Below are 17,583 nucleotides of genomic sequence, written 5' to 3'. Positions count from 1 at the left end.
GTGAGGCTTTTAGTTGCTGGCTTTGTTATCTTGAGGTAACTCCTGTGTGTCCAGATTATTGATCCACAGTCCATTTATCATTGTCCATTTCAAAGACCTCCTCAAAACTGTTTCATTAGCTACAAATAACCTTCAGTGTCTTCTCCTGACCGCCCCACCCTGAACTTGTACTGATGAATTGATCTTCTGTGCCCTTGTTTCGGTGCATTTTAGTAACTATCTTTAGATCTGCTGTTGATACTGTTCAGCAGCCTCTCAGGAGAATTACTAACAAAAAGGAACCGTTTAATCTCAGCTGGCCAAATGTTCAGCAAAAATCATCAGCCAAATTTCATAATCGTGACAGCCCTATGCTCCGCCATGAAAGTAGTTGGCTTGAAAGAGAAAACTCACCATAGAATCAGACAGTTAAGAAACCATAATCGAACAGTTCGGTGCGGAATGGCATGGTTTTGCAATGGTAACCGTTTGGCCTGATGGTGAAAAAGCAGCTTACATAGACAGCAAGGCAGCTTAATAGGTTTTGGAATAGAGCTATTATGTCTAGCAACACTACTGTATTGTTGAGATGTTATGTAATTTTTCTATATGTTTAACTTTTTTTAGGGCAAAGTCAGTTTGCTCCATGAGCGACTTCCAGCGCTTGATGGACAGCTCCCCCTTTCTACCAGACAAGAGCAAGGCTGGCGAGAGTGGGTGGGATGATGTGACTCCTCCCCTTTCTCCAGATGACCTCAAGTACATTGAGGAGTTCAATAGTAAAGGTTGGGATCTGCCCACCAGCTCTCTGTCCACTTGCCCCATCCCTGGCCCAGTTATCCCTCCTCCAGTGATGGAGGCTTGGGCGGAGAGTGCAGAATCCCGTTGGGCTGAGTCCACTTCAGAAGCATTCCAGCCAGCCTCTTGGTACCTGACCACCAGCGCTACCTTGACCACAAACACCATGAGTAGCCCTGAGTACTGCCAAAAGCTTCCACTCAGGGCCACCCAAGGGGCAGAGCAGTTTGGAGTCCATGTCCTACACAGTCCCACTCGAGGTGAGCAATCGACACCAGGCCCTCCTGAGCAGGAGTACATGTTTTCCAAAGTGACCAAAGTAAAAGCAGGGGATGTGGTAGGAGGTGCAGAGGAGGTGCTTGGAGGGAGGTGGCCTCTGGAAGCGGGACTTCGGCCTGGAGAACGGCCATCACTTTGTGCTGCTGTAGGATATACCTCATCGCTAGAGCTGGAGCTGTCACGCAACCTGAGTGATGACATGAAGGAAAAGGCATTTTCTGCCCGGAGCGCCATCGGATCGTCTACGGCTTCTGGATCCAGCCCTCCAGAAAGGCAGCTACGCGACATGGCGTGCCAGACAAATGGTTTAACCACGCGGGGAACGCAGACGACCCAGACTATCAGCATTGGGCTGCAAACCGAGGGTCTTCGCACCCTTACCAGCAGCCCGCACCGATGTCTAACACCCAAAGGAGGCTCCACCCCCATCTCGTCCCCGTCCCGGAGTCTAAGAAAGATTCAGTACTCTCCAGTCGTGCAGGCCAAGTTTGAACGCCCCTGCTGTTCGCCAAAATACGGCTCACCTAAGCTCCAACGGAAACCCTCTACCAGTACCGCCAAAACCGAGCCACCCAATGGTCAAGCCCGCACTCCTACCCCAACAATCACCACCCAGCAGCAAAAAGGCAACAGTGAATCTGCCTGGGCACGTTCCACAACAACCAGAGATAGCCCAGTCCACACCACCATCAACGATGGCCTTTCCAGCCTTTTCAACATCATTGACCACACGCCCATTGCTTACGATCCCATGCAGAAGTTCAACAAGTCCCCCAGTCGCTCTCGTCCCATTGAAGCAGGATCTCAGGGGCCCTCAGACCCCATATCTCCCAGCATTTGCGCCGCACAGGGGCCTTTGAGGAACTCTCGGGGCAGGTCCCCAAGCCCTGTGCAGTTGATCGTGGAAACGCAGGGCGAAAAGACCCCAGAGGTGATTAGCATCAGACAGGATCTGTCTGCACCTCCGGGCTACACGTTAGCGGAAAACGCTGCACGGATTTTGAATAAGAAACTCTTGGAGCAGAGCTTCAGAGAGGAGAGGAGGCTTTTGGCTTCAAACACAGCTGTTCAGAACAGAACCGGAGACTCTGAGAAGCCTGGATGTCTTGAGGTAAATGAGCGGCTCATTTCACTCTACCTTGAGGACAGTTTAATTCCTCAAAGGGTAATTTTTCATAGCTTAGATGAATTAAAGGTATTCTAAGTTATGTTTCATTGAAGTATCAACGTTGTCCCAGATGTATCTACTAGAAAGCCTTTGGAGAAATGAAAATAGACACAAGTCCATTGTTGACACAGATTACGAGAGGTATCAAATTAATGTGGATAGCATAGATCAGACCATTTACTCTTGGGAGAGCTCTCTGACTTATGATTGCAAACCTTGGTACAATTTTAGGCATTGTTGAAATCTCCTCTGAAACTCTAGAGGAAGCACATCCAAGATTCCTGGGTTCTTTTTCTCAGAAAAAACATCTGAGAAGCAGGAGACTTAAGGAAAAGCCTTCATTGCTCTCCTTAAAACTCATTGCTGACTATGATAAAGAATTGAGATATTAAACAGATGCCACTGGATTTCTCGTACCCAGATTGTCTCCCCAAGGGAAACATTTTATTATTTTTTATTATATATTTCCATGCTTTAAGTTCAATTTTGACGTTAAATTAACAAAAATTTATGCTAATAGTTCATCCAAATGTTGCTCAAATGCTGCCTGAGCGTTTATTTATTTGAGCTTTATGCCTTTTTGCATCCTGCTTTGTTGCAAAGCTAACAGTATCTTAATCTTGTATGATATTCGCTGCTTATTGTTTCTTTGCATGGGATTTAGCTTATGTTACTACGTTAGAAGCAGGATGTTCTAATTCAGCGTAATGAGGCTGTTTTCAGTGTTGGTGTGACAGCCTCTGTCCATTTGGAAAATTAATCTTTCATATAAGCACGAGACATTTGGAAAGACAGATTAACATTTATCCCATGATGACAGTTTAATGTTCAAGGACACATTTACAAACATTTTAACAAGAAGTCTTTAGGTTAATGGATTAAAGGCAGATGGTTCTTTGTGTACAATGTATGTTGTGACCTTTCTGTAGGGTTGAATAAGCGATTTGAGATTTAAATCGGATGGACTGTACTACGTATATTACATATATTAAATGGGAAAAACTTGAATATATATACTAATAATATACTATATTTACATTTATTATACTAATTTCCATGACTTTTCCAGGTCTGGAAATCATAATTTTAAACTTCCTTGATATATCCAGGTTTTCCATGACAGTGGAAACCCTGTTATAGTGAGTTTGAATTAGAGATGCACCGATACTACTCAGTAAATACTTGTACTTGGTATCGGTATCATGATTTAATATGTCTGAGTACAAGTACATTAACAAAATGACTTGGTTGCACCTGTTGTGCACTTTTAAGACCAGTTTGAAAACATGAGAGCTTGTTTTTGAGTTAGAGGGAGTGCGAACGAGCGATTTCATCAGACTCGCGCTGGATGGTCGTTGTAGTCTTAAACATAGAGACTCCAAAACTCATATACAGGGTGGCCCAAAAAAAAACATGTGGCCACTATGCTTGATTGCTCATATCTTAAAAATGCATAAAGGCGTTTGCACAATTCTTCTACAACTTTTTGTAAACAACAGATTATGTCAATGTGACATGATCGTGAGCAACAACTTGCTACAAATAAATAAGTAAATCGTTTGGCCCCCAAAAATGGGGCCACATGGCGAAAGAGAAGCAGCTAAGTTTGCTGCTATTGAAAACTTAGCTAAACAATTTACTTATTTATTTTTAGCAAGTTGTTGCTCACGATGATGTCACAATTACATAAATTTGTTGTTCACAAAAAGTTGTAGAAGTATGTAAAAAATCTTGCAAACGCCTTTATGCATTTTTAAGATATAAGCAATCAAACATAGTGGCCCCATTGTTTTGGGCCACCCTTTATGTGTTATGTATTATGAAGACGCTGGAAAATGTGATTGGAGTTACTATCTATTACTTTTACTAGCCAACATCAACACAGGACAAAGCAAACTAACGAACATTGATCACTATCAGGCACAACACAACAAAACCAAAACAATCAATCAGTACTAAGGTTGCATTGCCCAATCCGTGAGTGCACAGAACAGTATGCATAAAATTACATACTGTTAAACAAGAATGATGTATCACACGTGTTATCTGGGTTACTTTTAAAAGTAAGTTACGCCCTAGTAAAACTGTCATTAATTGTAATTTTTAATGACTGAAAATGCTAATATTAGCTATATCGGGATATTAAATCGATCATCTGTCTTAAAAAAAAAAAAAAATTTTTTATCGGTGCATCTCCAGTTTGAAATAATAATTGATTAATCATTTGTTTTTGGGGGGCCTGGGTAGCTCAGCGAGTAATAACGCTGACTACCACCCCTGGAGTCGCGAGTTTGAATCCAGGGCGTGCTGCTGAGTGACTCCAGCCAGGTCTCCTAAGCAACCAAATTGGCCCGGTTGCTAAGGAGTGTAGAGTCACATAGAGTAACAACCTCCTCGTGGTCGCTATAATGTGGTTCGCTCTCGGTGGGGCGCGTGGCAAGTTGTGCGTGGATGCCGCGGAGAATAGCGTGAAGCCTCCACACACCCTAGGTCTCCACAGTAACACGCTCAACAAGCCACGTGATAAGATGTGTGGATTGACGGTCTCAGACGCAGAGGCAACTGAGGTTCGTCCTCCGCCACCCGGATTGTGGCGAGTTGCTACGCCACCACAAGGACTTAGAGCGCATTGGGAATTGGGCATTCCATATTAGGGAGAAAAAGGGGAGAAAAAACTAAATAAATTAAAATAGTAACAATTTGTTTCTACTTAAAGGACATTGAAAACCGTGGATGCCTGGATGTCGCTGCTTCAGTTCACCAATGAGCGCTCATTTTGAGTCTGATGTAGTTGTTTTTTAGTGTGTTTACTCCTGTTTTTCTGGATTGTCTCCAGAACCATACTATCTTACTAACTGCGCCCTGGGGACTGTAATGCAGCTCGCGCTCGCCGTGTTGTAAGTTCCACCGCTCTTCCTTGACCTCATGGTGATCTCACTTGTGTCCGTCTCAGTGATTTTAATGAATTTCTCTCACCGCATGCCTCACAGTTTATAAACACTGTATCACTGCTAGGCAATATGAAAAATAATTCATGTGGTCACTCTTTTTTTTTTTTTTTTTTTTAGTCCTTATGTAGGTGTGGGCATGCTCATTGTCTGATATTACTTACTAATCATCAATAATCAATCATCCAAAGAGCCAATCAGAGCGGAACCTAAATTGATTCGCAATCTTAAAAGTCATCAATTCCCAAAAGGAAATATTTTGACTAGGGCTGTCAGCCGGACACTTTTGGAGCATCTCACGTTGGTTGCATCGTCTCATAAACAGCATTTTTTGGTTGCTGTATCAAGTTAAACATAGTTTGAAACTTGGAAAAGCATGTTCGAAATCCCTGTATTTGGAATCGGGCTCCGTCCAGCTGTGTTTGAATGCAAGAATGCATTTTCATCTTGTGCTGTTGCTAGTGTCAAGCAAGTCTGAGTGTAATTTATTTTCTGTATAAGCTGCGCGTTGCCTATAAAGCTGGAGTTTTGCTTACTGCCCCCTGCTGAAAACAGGTGGTACTCCATGCTTGAATTGCTCCGATAGTAGGTATACTCCTTATTACAGTCTGGGGACATGATTAATTGCATACATTTTTTAACGTGTTATTTTTTGATATAGTTAATCGCACTAAATGAACGCGTTAAATCGACAGCCCTAGTTTTAACATTTTGTTATCTAATACAGGAACATTCATGTTTAAGTGTCTGAATAGTAAATACAAAGTAATACTTCAGGTCACTTTAAATCAACTCACTGGCTGTTTGGATGATATTACCATTGTGAATATTTATAATCACCTTTTTTTATTTTTCATAGGTCCTTTGGCTGCTCTCTGTGTTTGTAATTTTATTATTTTTGTCCATTTCAAATGGTCTTTTACAGTTCTATCATGCCTTAATAGCCTTGCCAGCCCTACAGATGAAGACTACACCGTAACATCCTGTGCTCTTTCTTGATTCACTGTGTTTTTCACCATGTTTGTCTCGTGTTAACGCTTTGCTTCAGCATTTAACAACTGCTGCTAACGCTGGGTCTCATTTTGTAACATCTAACTGTGAAATGTGACATTATGCCATTGCTAGTTGTGATAACTTTACATTTCCCAATATTTAGTGTTGTGTTTGATGTTGGTTATGATGTCATTGGTCATCACACTGAAGTTCTTGTTTTCCTCTGTGGAAATTTAAATTCACTTTGTGTTGCAACATCAAAGTTTTGCCCTGAAACCAAAGACAGATTCAAGTAGATGTAGTTAATTCCTGTCTTTGAATTATTCAAGCAATAGAAAAGATCCACCCGTAATCTGTATCTCACTAAATCTCATTCATTTTTAATGTTATGTCGCTTAAGAGATTTTCAACAAATTATTTGGACTAAATCAAGCTGAAACTACGTATTTCCTTCAAGCATAAATTTCTCTGCGGTGTCAGACATTCTACCAAACAAATTTAAGATTCTCCCTGACTATCATCCTCTAAAGTTTTGTGAAAAACATTATATAGCAGTTTAGAGGGAATTTACTGCCATTTAGCTTTGAACAGATTTTCCACTCGTGCCTCGTTTATTTAACTTGCACTTACGATGAAGTGAATAAAAATGATTTTATTGTGATAAAGTTGCTTACTAACCTTATCTCTTTAAAGTTATATCCAATATTATAACTTTTATTCCCATGAAAACACAATGCCGGCACAAACCATGATACTAACATTTTAACATGTTACTAGTGTTATAAAATTGCTTATTATCTATGTTTTTGCGAAGTTATATCCAATCTTTCAACTCCTGTCATGACTATGTAAAGCCAATAAATATTGTAACTTTAAGGATACCAGAAAGGGACTGTTTAAATAGAGAAAAAGCCTATCCACAGGAATTACTTATAACTAGGTATGGGGGATCAATTCTAAAGTATCGATACTTTAGATACTGATGTTGTATCGAGAATGTTAATATTCACATAAAAATATTGATCCTAAAATTGTTGTTTTTAACTAGTGAAATTATTATTTCGTTAACATGAAAATGAATGCATACCATAAAAAATAAATATATTAGCCAAGAGTCTTAATGCACAGAAATGCTATGTAGGTAACAGTGCTTGCAAAGAAACTGAAAAACAGCATCTAGAGTTAATTCACACTAAATAACGACAAATCTAAATGTGACTTATTATAATGGGTTTGTGTGACAAGTTTATTTAAATTTTTTTAAATTTGTTAAACTGTTTTTAGTACCATTAGACAAACTATAAAAAGAAAAAAAAAATACTTTTGCATGTTTTTTTATGTATCATATTTGATACATTAGGCTTTAAAGGTCATTATCCTCCTGAGGCCCAGCAATTCATTTCTGTGCAGGACATTTGTTATTGAAGTTTTTCTAAGCCCGTACATGCTACAGTGGTAAATCTGGTATTATCAGAGGACTCTCTGGGCTTTTCAGAGATACCACATGTTAGAGTTTGACCATGACAACTTCCTCTCTTTGGTCTATAAATATGGATTGAAATGTATCACAGTTCAATTCAGCAAATTAAATACAATATGAATAAAATATTTTTTTTTTTTTCAATATTTTTTTTTTTTATCATATATATTTTATACACCAAACACTATATTGACATTTAAAAAAGGGAAATTGTCAAACTTTTTTTGCTGAGTCTCAGGAACTTATGGTAAGATGACATCATAATAGCTTGTAATGTAAAATAATGAGATATTTATAATGACAGAGCAGAATGCATATATGAAAATACACAGAAATATTAGTTCACACTTTAAATATATCTTATAAAAAGTATTTGTCAGAATTTTCAAAGCTCTGTGATCATTTTTGTGGTGGGCATGAATGTAATGTAATGGTGATTGAGAGATATTCCTCAAAAGTCTTTTGTATCATATTTGAAACATGGATTTCAAAGGGGATTTTTCAATAAAATAATATACAAAATTTTAACCAAGCACAAGTTGCTTATATTCAGCAAATCTTCATTTTAAAATATCAGTTTCAATATAATCATTACTGTCACTTTTACTTTATTAAAATAAGCTGTCATTTATCCCAACATAAGAGTCAGTTTTCGCGCAAGTCCGCCTTCATTTTAAATAGATCGATATAAACATTGAAACCACTATTTTTTTCACATAAACGTGAAACTTACAAACCTTAGATTGTTTGGCTCGTCAGCTTGAACAGAGAGTGAAACAGAAGCCGTCAAACATTGTGTATCATATTTGATACACATGGTGTTACTGGGTTAATAAATGATACCATTACAAAAATTAACAATTGTTTTACTATAGTAAGATTTATACTGTAGTAACCTTTTTTGTTTGGATGCAATTAACCGTGGTTTTACTATAGTAATACTGTAGTATCCTTATAGTAACCATGGTTTTAAAATAGTAAAATTGTGTTAACCATGGGTAATTTCATGGTTACTATAGTTTTGTTATAAATTCCATGGCTAAGCACTGGTTACTGGTTACTGGTTAACCATGGTTAATTTTCTTATGGATAAACAAAAAGGAAACAGAAGTCTAATAATTTTCAGTTTAGGCCTGTAAATAAAATTTAAAAAAGGCTTTTTAAAATAATAAATATAATAAACAATTATAATTATCCCAAAAATGTGCAAAAAACAATAGCATTTAATAGAGGTATCTGTATTTGTATTGGTATCAGCGATATTGCCGTTGATAATACTTATTGGTATCAGATCGAAAAGGAAATAAGTAGTATATCACCCATTGCTACTTCTAACACATCTCTAAAAGGGCGTTTTAGACAGCTTTACAGCTCAAGTAACACATTTTTGTAACATGCATTTCTGCTTTTAAACCCTCTGGAATGTCTTGTCCCATAGACCAAGGCATTACTGTAAACTGTACATTTATACCTGTTTTTTCAATCTATGGAACGGGTAAAAATTATTTTCTCTGGTATCGATTTTCAGAGCTTAACTTGTATTGATCCCGGAGTATCCCTTAATATGATGTTATTCAGGTAATGTCTTTTGGAACTTCTGAGTAATCAACACGAGATGTACGTTTTTATGTCCCTAATTTAGGACTTGCCACGTTCTCCAGTGGCTCCACCTCTGGACTCCTGCTTCCTGCGTCCGGCTCGCCCTGCAAACCGCCGCCCGCCCTCCCGCTGGGCCGCCCATTCCCTGTCATCCTCGCCCGACTACAGCGATCGCACAGAGAGGTTCTGCTTTCCCTCGCCTGTCAGACCGATTCAGACCGTCCCAGAGACAGAAGAGCCCGGTCTGGAGGTTCCACTTCAACTGGTCTGAGCTCAACCAGCCTAGACTTCATCCATCTCTGCTTACTTTCATCGTGCATTTCCTCGTATTTGCCCTTTCTTTTAACCAACCTGTTTATCACGACCATCTCTGTTTCCTGGGATACTGTGGTGTAGTTGTTAAAACTCAGTGCTGGTAACTGGAAGGTCGCTGGTTCAAACCCCACAACCAACAAGTAATCACCATTACCTCTTTGAGCAAGGCACTTAACACCAGTTTGCTCCAGGGATGTTGTTCTTATAATAGGCTATATTTGAAACAAGTTATCTTTAAAACAAGATCAATTTACTTGAGAAGCAAAAATGTGTAATGTGTAAGATAATAAGACTTCTTTTCAGAGAATATATCTTGAACATTGTTGGGTGGTAACAGATTACATGTGTATTAAGTAATTACATTACAAAATCTGAGTAATTTTAATTAGATTACAATACATTTCCATTAAAATTTCAATGAAAAATTCAAAAGTAATCAGATTACAAAATTTAAGTAATTGTAATTACATTACATTTTCATTAAAATTACAATGAGAAATCCAAAAATAACCATATTACAAAATTTGAGTAATTGTTATTAAATTATATTACATTTTCTTTAAAATTACAATGAAAAATACAAATGTAATCAGATTACAAAATTTGAGTAATTGTAATTAGATACAATTTTCATTAAAATTACAATGAGAAATCCAAAATTAATCAGATTACAAAATGTGAGTAATTGTAATTAAATTACATTACATTTTCATTAAAATTACAATGAGAAATCCACAAGTAATCAGATTAGATTACCCAAAATTTTAACCTAAAAGATAACATTACTGATTACAATTTTAGTCATGTAATTTGTAATAAGTACCAGATTACATTTCAGAAGTAATCTACCCAACACTGATCTTGAATAAAGTATATTTTTCTTATGCGAATGGCATACTGTTTTCTCTTGTTTTAAGCGTAAACCTCGCAAAATGTTGTTAGATTTATGTTCAAAACAAGACAATTTTTTTTTGGCAAATTTGGTAATTTTCTTTTTTTTTTTTTTACTTCAAAATATATTCTTGGAAACAAGTGGATTTTTTACAAATAGTAGTAACAGTGTGCAGTATATAATGATAAACGTTTCAAAAAGTAGTATATTACATTTTTGTTACATGACATCACAATGTTGCATGTAATTCAGTGGGTTGCATTCCGTTATCATTTCGGAAATAAATACGGTTATTTTGCATTTTAAAATGCTTTGTTTATCAAATTTAGTGCATTGCGAAGTTTTTTAAGATGGCAAGTCAGGTTAAAAAAAGTGTCTTTTTTTTTTTTAAACGCTTCTTGAAATGCAATGCATCTAGATTTTTTTACGGCAAGATTGCATTCAGTCTGAACGCTTACTCATACTGCACACTGTTCAAATAGTACAAGAAGATCTGTAGTATACTATTCTGAACTTTAGCTGTTCGTTTTTGGTGCTGTTTTACAGCGATGTTGCAGGAACAAATTCCTTTAGCCCTGGTCTGTTGCGATAAACCGTTTGCGATAAAAGATTATACTTTATTCTTTTTCTCACCTTTACTATCTCCTGTTCCAGCCTGACCACACATATGCACACCGCCGGAGTGATGGAACCTTCGAGAAACTTTCTAAGAACCATTCAACTGCCCTGCCACTAGGAGGCAGAGTTCTGTGAGCACCAGCTAAACTGACCCGTTTGAAAACAGTTCTAGAATCTTTAGGAGTATCAAGGACTTGGAATGTACTGACACAAAATACGCACACAACCTCACAATGGTCCCGTATTTGTGTGTCAGTGTACACGTATGCAATACATATGAATTTATATGTGTTGGTCATTTAACTGCAGATTGTTTTTCAGATGTTCTGAAAATTATAACGGGATAGTAATAATATTTGTCGGAACGGCATAACAGTTTACATGTGTTTCATTTCTGTATCATTTCTCTTGTTTGAGGGGTGAATATCATTTGTTAAATTAAGTATTTTATTTAGAGTTTATATCAAATATTTTCTGCATACTTTTTGTTGGTACCCTTTGATGCTTGAATTAAAAAAATACTCAGTTGTATTTGTAAAGAGAATAAGATTAAAACTAAAGGAGAAAAAAACACCAACCAGTTCGACAGGGACGAATGATAAATGATGTCAACCATACCAATGTATTTAAAAATCTAATGTAAAATTGAATGTTTAACTAATGATGAAAGGAGAGTATATTGACACTGATTATCCTTATGCACATTTCTCAAGTCCAAAAATCCTAAAGGAATGTGTACAGGATTCCAATGGGAAATTTTGTTGTAATGCGGAACAAATGTCACAATTGGGATCCAAAAGAATCCTCTTAGAATTATGATTCTATTGGATGAACTGAAATTCTAAATGGGGTCTGTTTGGATATTGTATGATATCTTTGAAATTATTGTGATATTTGTATCATAATGCCACTAAGGTTGTATTGAAATAGTCATGCAAATGGACAGTTGAAGCTAAAGTGTGTAATTATTTTTATGTTAAATATGTATGTAAAACTACTTTCACCTTTCCCATCTTAAGGAAACCATTAGTAGGTTGAGAGTTTGGTAGGCTAAGTTGAGAGTACTACACACTTATTGGAAGCTAACAGCATTATCAAACCTTTTTCATTGAAAATCCTGTTTCACTTGGAAGTAAATAAGTTCATGGAGGTAAAAGTGGTTGCGATCAGTTTCATGTTGACTTCAAGTGTTGTGCGAAAAGCCTTCTAGTTTTAGTTTTGTGGTATGGTGGAATAAGAATATTATAACAGACGTTCCAGTTAGAATCCTGTGTATATTCCTTTAGGAACTCTTGACTTGGGTTTGGAGAACAGTTGTGCAAATATCATATTTGATATGCATGCCTTTAAGAACTAGCACTTTAGTGCATGTAATCAAATACTGTTGTACTTTGTGATAAAGCTCATAATGTAAGAAAACCCCACATATGCGTACATATACACTTACACTCATACACAAACACAATCTTTAAATGTCATTTTGTTGCAATCAAATTTGCATTGACACAATTAGGAACACTTTTTAAGTCCATTATTGTACCTATTAAATCTTTGTCTTTGTATAGCTGTTATTATCAATTAAAATGTTTCTTTTCATTTGAGGAAAAAAAATTAATGTTTTAGATGAAGTCACTGTCAAAAGTCTAATGATAGAGTGTGTTAAATTGGTAATAAATTGAATGTGTATTTCCAAAAAACACTTTATGAATTCTTTGATTTATTGTAGGCTATATATTACCAGGGTACATTTCTAAACAAAATGATATTACCATGTTACATGTCCAAAAACATATTACAATGGTACATAACCCCAACCCCCCCCCCCCCCCCCATGTCAAAAAATAAAGTATTACCATGATACCATGTCCAAAAATGTAATATTACCATGGTACATTTCCAAAAAACATGATATTTCCATCATAAAGGTACCATGCCAAAGAACATGGTATTACCATGTTACATGCCCAAAGCATGGTATTGCCACGGTACATTTCCAAAAACTTCATGTTAGCATGGTACATTTCCAAAAAACATAATATTCCTGTTATACCATGTCCCAAACCATGGTATTACCATAGAAAACTTCCAAAAAACATGATATTCCCATCATACCATGCCAAAAACATGGTATTACAATGTTATATGACCAAAAACATGATATTCCCATTTATTCATGCAAAAAAACATGGTTTTACCATGGTACATTTTCAAAGAACATGGTATTTACATCAAACCATGCCCACAAACATGGTATTACCATGGCAAATTTCCAAAAAAACATGATATTTCCATCATACCATGCCAAAAAACATGGTATTACAATGTTATATGTCCAAAAACATGGCATTATCATGGAATGTTTCCAAAAACATGATATTCCCATTGATTCATGCAAAAAACATGGTATTACCATGGTACATTTCCAAAGAATATGGTATTTACATCAAACCATGCCCAAAAACATGGTATTGCCATGGTAAATTTCCAAAAAACATGATATTCCCATCAAACCATGTCAAAAAACATGGTATTATCATGTTACATGTCCAAACACATGGCATTGCCATGGTCAGTTTCCAAAAACATGATATTCCCATCAAACCATGTCAAAAATCATGGTATTATCATGTTACATGTCCAAACACATGGCATTGCCATGGTCAGTTTCCAAAAACATGATATTCCCATCAAACCATGTCAAAAAACATGGTATTATCATGTTACATGTCCAAACACATGGCATTGCCATGGTCAATTTCCAAAAGCATGATATTCCCATCAAACAAAAACATGGTATTACCATGTTACATGTCCAAAAACATCACATTAGCATGGTACATTTCCAAAAAACATAATATTCCTGTTATACCATGTCCCAAACCATGGTATTAACATGGTACATTTCCAAAAAACATATTACTATTATACCATGTCTAAAAACATGGTATTATCATGGTACATTTCCAAAGAATATGGTATTTACATCAAACCATGCCCAAAAACATGGTATTGCCATGGCAAGTTTCCAAAAAACATGATATTCCTATCAAACGATGCCAAAAAACATCCTGGTTACTTTCATAACCTCCATTCCCTGATGGAGGAAACGAGACGTTGTGTCGATGTAGTGACACTAGGGGTCGCCCTTGGGAGCCCCGAACACCTCTGATCTTTGAAAAAAAAGCCAATGGGAATTGCCGAGTGGAATTTGCATGCCACTCCCCCGGACATATGGGTATAAAAGGAGCTGGCTCGCAACCACTCATTCAGGTTTTGTGCTGAGGAGCCGAGACAAGGTCCAGGCCATTTTAGCGGGTAGTTCAGTGTTGTGGCAAGTGGGACACAACGTCTCATTCCCTCCATCAGAGAACGGAGGTTACGAAAGTAACCAGGACGTTCCCTATCTGTCACTCAATGTTGTGTCGATATAGTGACACTAGGGGTCCCTATACAAAATACCACAATGACTGAACTGTGTTACTGTGTTACGTGGACTGGCAGTGCGAGACGGGCAGACCGCTGTGTGCTTCGTAGCCAGTGCTAAGGGGATAGGTCCCCTGTACTGCGGGGATAAGTCGACTGCTGAAAAAATGGGGACAGGCTAGCCCAGCCATGGCCTCTTCTCTTCTTTTTTTTCTCCCCAAAAAGAGTGTAAATCGTTTACCGACTGGGGGCCATAAGTGTCCGCATTGGGGGGGGGGGTTGAGTGGAAATACATCACATGGTCTTACTGAGTTTTGTCGGAAGTATGTCATATGGAGAAGTCTCGTGGTAAGTCCCACCCGATGAGGGAGGAGCTCTACAGACACGGTGACCAGGGGCAGAGGAACCTCTGCCCAAGTAAGATGCAGTTTCCAACAGGGACATTTTTTGGCAGAAGATACATCACATGGGGTTACCTATAGGGAAGCACACGTACTGGGCCGGCAGCGAGTTTCTCCGCAAATCCGCCTGCCAGAGGGCTAAGGAGGAAATTCATCCAGGGTCCACAACTTTGTTGAGACGACTGGGAGTCAAAGTGCATGTCTTCACCTGGGGGAAGGGAAAGGTGCTATGCGCAAGCTCCCAGTCACGCTTGGAGGCATCTATCTTAACCAAGATGTGCCTGGAGACCTGCTCTAGGGGAACTTTTGCCCTTACAAACGGCAGATCAGTCCAAGGGCTGAACAGACAGCGGCAGACCGGCGTGACGAGCACGCGGTGTGCACCATGGCCCCATGCCATCTCGGGACTCGAGTCTGAAGCCAGTGCTGAAGCGGTCTCATATGCATCAAACTGAGCGGCGTGACCACCACTGAGGATGCCATATGCCCCAGGAGCCTCTGAAATAATTTCAGTAGGACCGAGGTTTTCCGCCTGAACGCTCTCAGACATTTCAGCACTGACTGCGTGTGCTTGCTCTTGAGGCACGCCATCATTGAGATGGAGTCTAACTCCATGCCGAGAAAAGAGATGCTCTGAACTGGGGAGAGCTTGCTCTTTTCCCAGTTGACCCGAAGCCCCAACCAGCTGAGGTGCCTGAGCACCAGGTCCATGTGTGCACAAAACAAGTCCCGCAAGTGACCTAGAATCAGCCAGTCGTCGAGATAGTTGAGGATGTGAATGCCCACCTCCCTTAACATCGCAAGGCCTGCCTCTGTGACCTTCGTGAAGGCGCGAGGTGACAGGGACAGACCGAAGGGGAGGACCTTGTACTGGTATGCCCGGCCCTTGAAAGCAAACCGCAGGAAGAGTCTGTGTTGAGGTAGAACCAAGACGTGGAAGTACGTGTCCTTCAGGTCTACCGCCGCGAACCAATCTTGATGCCATGCGCTTTTGCACCAGCATCTTGAACGGGAGTCTGTGCAAGGCCCGGTTCAGAACTCACAGGTCCAAGATTGGCCGCAACCCACCGCCTTTTATGGGTACGATGAAGTAGGGGTTGTAAAACCCCTTCTTCTTCTCGGCTGGAGGAACAGGCCTGCGAGGCAGCAGCATTCTCACCTTTCACTGAAGTGAAGTGGACGCCGTTGAACCTGGGTGGGCGCCTGGTGAACTGAATCGCATAGCCGAGTCGGACGGTCCTGATCAACCACTGTGACGGGTTGGGAGCGCGAGCCACGCCTCCAAGCTCTGAGCGAGGGGGACCAAGGGGACAATCGTGTCGGACGTACCGCCGGGTGGAGCCTCGCGACAGGGCGGAGCCTGAGGCACCACATCGAGGGGGCTGGAGCCCCAACTTCGTGGCCGTGCTGAGTCTGGGATCATCAAAGCACTTATCTGGCTCCAGATACCCACCATAGGGCCGGTCAGGGAGGGGGGAGGAGGAAAGTCATCCCCGCCGTCCGTCAGAACCGGCCCGGCATGTTTGTGCCACAGCTGGGCGCGCAGAGGGGACCGCCCCTGGAGCGCCATACCTGCCATAAAGGAACGGTGGCCTGCGGCGAATCAAAGAAAAGGCAAAGGATTCTCCTCCCGGCCCTCCACCAGGGGATGGAGTGGTCTGCTTACCATCACTAGGCCTGCAGCAGGTCTCCACGTGCCTGGGTCGCCCGTCTCAGGGGCGCTTCGAAGCCTTCCTCGGGTTCTTGGCGGCCGGCCATGAGACGGGTAGCGTCTGCTTCCTCCTTCCAGCCTGACACACGCAGCCGCCCGGGCAAGCATGCCTGCCAGCTGCGCATCAGGCTACGACTGGGCGACTGCACCCGAAGGTGGTAGCCCAATCGAGTCCTCAGCATCAGACTGGACAGCCTGCTCTCCGATGCTGCAATCGAGAGTTCATCCACTTTGCGAGCACCAAAACGAGATCGCGAACTCGCCCTGAGACGGGAATGGGAGGTCCGTGGGGAGTTACCCGGTGGAGTGGCTCCCATTGGGGTCCCCAAATCGCCCCCAGTTGTAACCGACACGGCCTTAAACCCCGAGGTAGAAGGACCAAGCCGGGGAGCCGCTGGGGTGGTCTTTCCCTCTAACGAAGGAAAAATCGTGACCGCAACGTTGCCATGGTCATGCTCTCGCAGTGAGAACATGACCCATCCACGAACGCTGTCTCTGCGTGGGCAGCGCCCAAGCACGTAAGACCGCGATCGTGGCCATCGGAAGCGGAGAGGTAATGACCACAACCAGGAAATACACACAAACGGAGAGGCATCTTTAAAAAGACATTTTCCATTGATGCCACTCTTTTAGAAGGGAAAATATACTTTTTCAGTAGGAAGAATATACTCTTTTAGCTGCTGAAGTGCTCAGGGGTGTTCTCTACACTTCACCAGTGCAAGAGGGGGAGAAGCCGCTGTAATGCGTTGTAAATCCAACAGCTTTTCTAGGTGAATGGATCGGCAGAGTAATTCAGCTCGCTGAACACAACCGCTCGGCTCCGAAGAGAAAACCTGAATGAGTGGTTGCGAGCCAGCTCCTTTTATACCTGTATGTCTGAGGGAGTGGCATGCAAATTCCACTCGCCATTTCCCATTGGCCTTTTCTCAAAGATCAGAGGTGTTCGGGGTTCCCAAGGGCGACCCCTAGTGTCACTACA

At 40.4% G+C, this 17,583-nt stretch overlaps 1 protein-coding gene across 8 annotated transcripts in view; it reads left to right on the top strand.

The window, feature by feature from the left end:
• LOC127442512 (microtubule cross-linking factor 1) overlaps positions 1-12,768 on the top strand; it is an 80,923-nt gene extending 68,155 nt beyond the window's left edge. For 6 of the 8 annotated variants that reach the window (XM_051700613.1, XM_051700612.1, XM_051700611.1 and 3 more), the window contains 2 exons: positions 607-2,167; positions 9,288-12,768. In XM_051700613.1, coding sequence (XP_051556573.1) covers positions 607-2,167; positions 9,288-9,515 — 1,789 coding nt within the window. In that variant the 3' untranslated portion in view covers positions 9,516-12,768. Of the gene's footprint in view, positions 1-606; positions 2,168-5,060; positions 5,122-9,287 lie in introns of all 8 variants that reach the window. The other 2 variants (XR_007897490.1, XM_051700614.1) reach the window with 2 other exon arrangements.
• Positions 12,769-17,583: the final 4,815 nt, after the last annotated feature.

The sequence above is a fragment of the Myxocyprinus asiaticus genome, chromosome 6 (assembly GCF_019703515.2).
Source record: "Myxocyprinus asiaticus isolate MX2 ecotype Aquarium Trade chromosome 6, UBuf_Myxa_2, whole genome shotgun sequence".
Classification (NCBI taxonomy): Eukaryota; Metazoa; Chordata; class Actinopteri; order Cypriniformes; family Catostomidae; genus Myxocyprinus; species Myxocyprinus asiaticus.
This window is presented reverse-complemented; position numbering and strand designations above follow the sequence as displayed.